The sequence below is a fragment of the Belonocnema kinseyi genome, chromosome 8, assembly GCF_010883055.1.
Source record: "Belonocnema kinseyi isolate 2016_QV_RU_SX_M_011 chromosome 8, B_treatae_v1, whole genome shotgun sequence".
NCBI classification, from domain to species: domain Eukaryota; kingdom Metazoa; phylum Arthropoda; class Insecta; order Hymenoptera; family Cynipidae; genus Belonocnema; species Belonocnema kinseyi.
Window position 1 is genome coordinate 42,269,282 of NC_046664.1, and position 8,607 is coordinate 42,277,888.

Sequence of the window (8,607 nt, forward strand, 5' to 3'; positions counted from 1 at the left end):
ATAATTTATTAATAAATTAAATCTTCTAAGGATTTCATGTTTTAGGTGGAAACTTCAACTCGTTGTTTGAAAGTTGAACTACTTTCTTAAAAATTCGTCTTTTTGGCCAGAAAATTCAACTGATTTGAAAGAAATTCTTTTTTTTTTAAATTTTAAATAACAAAAAAATATAATAAATAATATTATATTTTTGGTTACAAATTAATGTAATTTGTTGAAGATTCGATTTTTTTTGTAGAAAATTCATCCCTTTTGGTTAAAAATGCAACTGTTTGGTTGAAAATAAATCTGTTTCCGTTAAGGATTCAACTACTTTCTTGGAATTATGATTTTTTTAATTCTAATAACTGCCTTAGATTTAGACCAAAATATTTGCAGATATTTGTTGATTCAAATATCAACTATTACATTTGTTTTAAATTCTGGTAATTTAAATTATTTATTTTATTACTGAATCTTATATTTATTTTATTATTTATAATAAACAAATATTATTTATTAATAAATTAAATTATATATTTTTAGAATTTTATCTTTTTAGGTTAATAGTTGAACTACTTTCTCAAAAATAGGCCTTTTTGGCTTAAAAATTCTACTTTATTTGTAAAAAATTCGTTATTATTACAGAAAATAAGTTTTAAAATAAAAAATAACGTATTATATTTTTGGTTGAAAATTTAAGTAATTCGTTGAGAATTCGTCTTTTCAGTAGAAAATTTATATTTTTGATGAAAAAATCAAATATTTGGTTGGGAAATCTACTGCTTAGTAGAAAGATCGTCTTTTTGGCTTATAAATTCAACAGTTTGGTTGAAAACGAATCTGCTTTAGTTTTGGATTGAACTACAGTCAAATCATGCAATAGCCCTCCCTTCTATAGCCCTTGTAACAATTGATGCCACGCCGCAGGAAGATGTAACAGGAGCTGCGCAGGGTGCGCGGGGTCTGCGGTTATCACTCAGGAGAGCACTCAAGCGTGAACAAACAAAAGGGGAGCGGGCTATAGTGAGTTAGTTCCCACCCACCGCCAGCCCCAAAATCGGCGCTATAGAAGAGTTTCGCTGTATTTAGTTAAAAATACACCTTTTTGGTTTAAGTATCAACAGTTTTTGATTTGAATAAACAACCTTTTCTTGATTAAAATATATCAACTATCATATTAAGAATTTCTCTTTTTTTGAAAATTCAACTATTGGTTTAAGTACTTAGTTGAATGATAAAAAAACAGTAATATTCAACCGCCCATAACCCATATGTTAGGTTATTTTTTGATAACTCCTTAATATATTGACGAAAAAATTCGTAATTTATGCGCGGCCTCTAAACCTTTTTAGAATTTGTCAAAGCATCAAATACAACAATTAAAATTTAAAGTATTCAAAAATAAACAAAATCGATTTTTATCTGATACGTAATCCATTTGGAATATATGTAAATTTAATAAATGATATTCTTATCCATATTTTCGGTAAAAAACGTCCGATTTCCTGCAAAACTACTTTAAAGATCAGATTAAAAACAAAAGAATGATTCATAATAATAATATTAATAATAATAATAATGATGGAGAGTTTCGAAATGTAAATATTCCAAATTGGGGAATTTTAAATTGAAAGTCATTAACATTAAAGAATTTTCCTTTGTAAATCTTCAAAATTAAACTATTGAAAAATATAGTAAAAATTACATTCCTATAAAATATAAGTCGTAATGATGAAGTAATTTGCAAATCTACTAATCTAAAATTCCGGATTTTTTAATTGTAACTCTTAAAAATTATAAAACTTTGAAACGTTGATCTTTAAAATTCAAAATTTCGCATTAAAAACATTTACGATTAATAATTATAAATTTTTTATGTTTTACAATTCAAAATTCTGCGTTTTCGATTATTTACATTGGAAATTTCATGCAAAACTTTAAAATTGAAAAGGTTCAAATCGTAAGTCTTTAAAATTCAAGAATTTTTCATTGTAAATCTTAAAAAGTGAATTAGATATTGAAAAAAATGCTCAAAGTTACATTGCATGCAAATATAAATCTTTAAAATTACATAAATTTTAATTTCAATAATTCAAAATTAAACTATTTGAAAAAATTTCGAAAATACAAATTAAATATTATACGTTAGTTTTTTGCGAAATAGAAAAAAGTTGACTGTACATCAAACCGGCTTAATTTCCTTGGATTATTAGAATTTAATAGATCAAAATAACAGCTTATTGGTTACAAAATGGATCCAAGAGCCAAGTCGAATCTTCGAAATTCGACTTGTTCCAAGATTCGAATAAATCGAATTTCAAAGATTCGTCTTAAATTTTAGATTCATTTTTCACTAAAAAAAGGTGTTATTTTAATTTCAAAAATTGTAATAGCTTAAGGAAATCAAAACGGTTTGATGTAAATTAAAATTTTTTTCTATCTCGAATAATCCACTTTTCCAAGTGTGTATAAATTTGTATATAAAAAATCGAATAAACGACAGCAAACCTCTATTTTAGTTTTAAATAGTTTATTATTCAATTACCATAAATTTGATAATCAAATTATTATAAAAATTACCTTTTCCTAAGAATTTAAGTAAACATTTAAACTTTAAGTTTTTCTTTGTAAGTCTTCAAAATTGGGAAGCTTTAAATTGCATATTATTAAAATTGTAGAATTTTCCATTGTACGTCTTCAAAATTGAACTATTCCAAAAATATTTTGCAAATTGTATACCTTTAAAATATAATTATTTGAATTGCAAATCTTTCAAAATTGGAAGGTATTTAGCTTTGAAGACCAACAATTGAAAATTAAAAAATGGTTGATAATAAAGTTAAAAATATATAAAATTTTACAATAATTATGATTGCAGAATTGAATAATATTTGGTAATAGTTGCACTGTTTCATTTTCTATTTGCCGTGAATGGCGTTCTCTCAAATCACGACAGGCCTATTTTTAAGGCCCGTAATTCGAAGCGCGTTCGTAACTCTCCGTTACGGTGTTTTCCCGCATTTCAGCATCACAATCAACACCTTTAATTGCATTTTCAATAATTATTTAACATTTTTAAACAATTTTTTGCAGAAATGAAAAGATCATATGCAAATTAGTCAAGAACAAAAAAGTTTAAAAAATGAATTAGAATCCACGATACACGCGAATTAAAGATTCGAAACAGTTTTTGTCGATTTTCTCGGCTTCTTTCATTTTTTAGTTAACGGTTTTCTAAGATTTGAGAATTTTATTAAATTGTATGCTTTTCGAACCATGTACGGGCAAAGTAAATGATGACGATTAAAGTCCTTCAAAATATCTTGAAGTGATTCACTCTCTGACAATTAGATAAACACTCCCGTCGCATAGCTATGATAATCCTCTAGATCTAGAGTCTATAAACGATCCACAGTAAATGTGGAGAATCATCAGTGTCAACGTTTAAATTTTAAAATGTTCTTCCTCAGTTCGTCCTTTTTTCTGAATTTACTTGGTGTTTTCACTTTTATTTTGATATCTGTATATTTTTATATCAAACACAAATTAAGTTATTGGAAAAGAAGAGGAATTGCTTCACCACCCACTCATTGGTTCTTTGGAAACTTCAAAGATGCAATTCTTGGTCGAATTTCTGCTGGCAATCTCCTCGGTAAACTCCACCAGGAAGCAGGAGATGAGCCATTTATTGGAATTTACATAATGCATAAACCATTTTTCCTGATGAGAGATCCAGAGCTCATCAAACAAGTTCTTGTGAAGGATTTTCAAATCTTCCAGAACCGCTATTTTTACAATGAAAAAACCAAAGACCTTATTGATAGCACCAGTCTCTTCTCCATTAACAATCCTGAGTGGAAATATTTGAGAATGAAGCTTTCGCCAGCTTTCTCCAGTGGAAAACAAAAAAAACTTTTCTCGTTAATGATAGAATCTTCAGAAAATATGATAAATTTTCTTGGTGGTCAGTTTACCGAGACTGAAAAAGTAAAAAATGTCGACTCTCAGAATGTGTCTCTCAGATACGTCACAGATGTTATATCTTCTCTTGCTTACGGAGTGAGAACCAATTCTTTTGGAAATGATCAAGAATTTTTTAATCGTAGTAAGTAAAAGTTAATTTTCTAAATTTATTTATTGTAATTTATTTCTGTTCGATTATTTGGATGAATATTTAACTTTATTGATGAAAATTAGTTTTGTTGTTGTTGTTAGGAATTTAGGTTCTTAACTGAAAACTTAACTAATCCAGTTATGATTGAAAATTGATCGTTTTTAGTTCAAAATTCAACTATTAAATTTTTCATTGAAAATTCATCTTTTTTTCGTTGGAAATTCAACTTGATTGAAAGTTGACCTACTTTGGTAAAAAAACATTTCACTCACTAGTTATTCAATAATATTTCAATATTCTTTGTTAGTTGAAAAGTAATCTTTTTAAGTAAAAATCTAACTATTTCATTTTATGTTAAAATTGATCGTTTTTTATTTAAAATAATTTTTTTAACTGAAAATTAACTATTCTATTTTTGGTTGAAAATTGATAGTTTTCAGTTAATACATCAAATTATTAATTTTTTCATTGGGAATACATCTTTTTTGGTTAAAAATGCAACTGCTTGTTTGAAAGATGATCTGCTTTGCTGAACATTCATTTTTTTGACTGAAGATGCAACTTTTTTATTGAAAATGATTCTTCTTGATTGGAAGTTCAATTACTTGGTTGAAAGAAAAAGAAAATTTAACTACTAATTGAATTTTTTGTATTGTAAATTTCTATTGGGTTTTATTGGTACAATCTAAATTTAAATCTACCCGAATACAAATCTCTATTGAAAGAAATTGTATTCATTTTGGCTAAATTTGTGACTTTTTGATTACAATTATTCTGTTGTATTTGAGGATTTAACTATTTTTTTGAAATTTCGTTTTTTGGTTGAATTCAACTGGTTATTTTTTTATTTTAAATACAAATATTTTTTGGTTGAAATGTCAACTATTACATTTTTGTTGAACGTCCATCTTTTTGGTTAAATATTACTGTATTTGATTTAAAATCAAAATATTTATTAGGTTGAAATATCAAATTTGACATTTTTTGGTTGAGAAATAATCTTTTTTAGTTGAAAATTCAACTATGTACTTGGTTGTACATTTTTCTTTTTGCAGCTGTTTTTGGTTTAAATATAATACGATATTTTTAAAAAGTCATGTCTTTTTTTGTTATTGAAAAATTAACTTTTTTGTTGAAAATTCCACTAATTGGATAGAAAAATCGTCCTTCTAGATTGAAAATTCATTTTTGTTGGTGGAACCGTGATTGGTTACAAACTCACCTTTTTTTCGAAAATTCCAATGTCATCTAAAATTTACGTATTTCTAGCTTCAATATTCAACTATTGAATAAAAATGCAACTTTTTGTTATTGAAGTTTACCCTTTTTAGTTCAGAAATTCGACCATTTGTTTGAAAATTCATTTTTGTATATGTTAAAAATTAAACCATTTAAAAAATAATCATAAAATAATCCAATTGCCCCTGCTTTGAGAGCATTTTGGACGGTGAATTCTGTAAATTATCATGTTTGTATGTTATGTGATTTATTGTAGGCGTTTAGAAAATTATATAGAACAAAAATTTTTAATAATTCAATTTAATTAACAATTAATTATTTTAATTTTTAATGTCAATTTATTCATTTGTATTCTAAGATAACCCACGTGTAAGCTGATTAATCTGATTGTAATTGCAGGCAATCCATTCGTAAACCTAGGCAACTCATTTGTAATATGAACCAATTGTAAGCCCAGGCAATCAATTTGTAAGATATAGTAATCCACTTGTTATTCTAGGTTATTCATTTGTAATCCGAGGTAATTAATTTTAATTCCAGATAATCGATTTGTAAGGTGCAGTTATCCACTTGCCATCACCGGTAATCCAATTGTAATCCAAATTTCCCCTCAGATATTTCACTTGTTATTCCAGGCAATCCATTTGTAAAACTAGACAATCCATTCGTAAGTTGAAGTAATCCAATCGTTATTCCAGGTAATCCATTTGTAATTCTTGACAATTCGATGTAGTATGAAGTAATTCACTTGTAATACATTTGTAATCCCAGACAATCCACTTGTAATATGGAAAACCCCATTTGTAATTAAAGTAATACGAAAAAATTGCAGTAATCTAAGGTACTTCAGTTTCATCCAGCGTAATTCACAACCGCTGGACTGCACTTTTAGGAGTTGCTTCCCCCCTCGGGCTGTTATGGAAGTCCAAACATTTTACATTTCCAAATTTCGGTGTTGATTCAAATATATTTTTTCGCCACAAATGAAGTAGATTCTTAGAGATTTTTTTAAACCAGTAAAAAGTTTTTTCAAATGCATTTTTATTTCGTAAAAAATGCTTTAATTTTTTGTTTGCAGGTCGTGAACCTTTGAAGAAATCTCTCGTAGGATCAATTTTGCTATTTGCAAACTTTTTTTTTCCAGCTTTCTCAAATTTCTTGAGTATTTTTCATAAAGGCATATTGAGAAGTTCTACAAACTATTTTCGTACTTTGTTTTGGGATGTGATGGATCAACGTGAAAAATCAGGAACCAAATGGGGAGATTCCATCGATCTTTTATTGGAAATAAAAAAGGAGAGGGATAAGTTAAATTTCGGTGAGGACATGCAATTCAATCTTCGATTTAATTAAAAACTTAATTATACTTAACACTTTAATGTGTTTTTATCAAAAATTATTTCTATAGAAATTCCCGATGACACACTTTTGGCGCAGCCTGTTATTTATGCTATAGCTGGGATCGAAACCAGCTCTGTAACAATGGCACTAACACTCTTCGAATTGGCAAAAAATCCTATTCTTCAGGGTCAAGTCAGAAAAAATATTCAAGAAGAGTTGAAAAAAGACGGATTTACTTATGAAGGCATTCAAGGAATGAAACTTTTATATCAAGCCATTTATGAAACTATGAGGCTTTATCCTGCTACACCAATTATTGACAGAGTTGCATTAAAAGATTATAAAGTAAGATATTTCAATTTCCGACTATTATTAAATTATTTTTTAAGTAATTTTTTAACAAAATAGGTATATGGGCCTGTATGGGCCATTTTGAGACTTGGGTTCGTTTGTCGGTAAAAATTAAAAAATTTGAAATTACGAAGTTAATTATATACTGCAATGAATGTTCTTACTTTTTGCCACTTACAATCTCATTTTATTATGCATACAAGTAAGAAAATTTATTTTATTAGATAAGTCATTTTGTAATTTTAATATCTTCAATTTTAATTGTTTGAATAAGCATTGTTTAACGTTAGTTTTCATTAAAATTAAGCTTAACAAATTATTTTATAATCAGATTTAGGAATATTATTTAACCATTTTCTGTTAAGATTCCTGGAACAGAGATTGTACTGGAAAAAGGTACAGCGGTTTATACAGCTCTCAATGGCCTTCATGAAGATCCTAGATTTCATAAAGATCCATTAAAATACGATCCAGACAGATTCAGTGAGGAAAGAAAGGGCGATATTGTCCCTTGTACTTATTTACCCTTTGGTGTCGGCCCCCGAGCTTGTATAGGTTTGTGTTTAAAAATGGTTATTCTATTTTAAATTTCATTTAAATGTTTATATAATTTATTGACTAGTAATTAATAATGAATAATTTTCAGGAGAGCGCGTTGGAATGCTGCTCATTGCAGTTGGATTAGCGACATTGCTACGAGACTACGAAGTTGCTCTAAACCCTTTGCATAAATGTGAAATAGATCCACAGGAAATTTTTGTTAGACCATTTGATGGAGTGAAGTTAGATTTAAAGAAAGTTTTCGATTAGGATGAGCAAATTCTTATAGTATTTTAAAAATACAGTCTCAAAGTTTAATGACGAAAAAAATGGTTGGAAAGACTGTTTTAATTCCGACTTTTAATTTTTATTTAGGGTTTAAAATACGCATTCAAAAAAATATTTGATACATTTTTTTCAATGATTATAATAGGTTAACAAAGAAACCAGTAATAATTTTAATTAATTTAGATTTAAATAACTTTAGAATGTTTATGTGTATATTTTGCATAGCGAAATACACTATATAATTATTTTTATATTGTGATATCTTATTTCTTGTTTTATAAAAATTTTTACAGTTCTGAAAATTTATATCTCTTGCAAAATAAAGATATTTTATTAACATTATTTTGGTACAAAGCCATTCCAAATTCAAATTATTACTATGCTCATCCCCTATTTCTTCTTTGGGATTATTATTGCAAACTGAAAAATTTACAATTTTAAAGATATGATGGTTATGACTACATATCACGGATTCTAATGCATTTTCTAAACTTTTTTTATTCTTGACTAATTTGCATATGATATTTTCATTTCTACAACAAAATTGTTCAGAAATTTTAATTAATTATTGAAGATACAATTAACGGTGTTGAAAATGAATATGCAAATAGAATCTGAAAGAGTGGAATTATTACAAAATACAATTCAATTATGAAATAATAATTATTGTGAAAAATTATTAGTAGAAATTTTTGAATTTTTAATTCTAAATTAATTTAATTCAATTTAGTTTAAATGTAAATTTACAAAAT

At 27.0% G+C, this 8,607-nt stretch overlaps 1 protein-coding gene across 1 annotated transcript; it reads left to right on the forward strand.

Annotated features, from left to right (window-relative positions):
- Positions 1-3,384: 3,384 nt before the first annotated feature.
- LOC117178149 (cytochrome P450 6k1-like) lies at positions 3,385-7,995 on the forward strand. Its single transcript, XM_033369413.1, has 5 exons — positions 3,385-4,087; positions 6,414-6,653; positions 6,744-7,021; positions 7,393-7,582; positions 7,674-7,995. The coding sequence occupies exons 1-5, from the start codon at positions 3,439-3,441 to the stop codon at positions 7,835-7,837; spliced, it is 1,521 nt and encodes a 506-aa protein (XP_033225304.1). The 5' UTR covers positions 3,385-3,438; the 3' UTR covers positions 7,838-7,995.
- Positions 7,996-8,607: the final 612 nt, after the last annotated feature.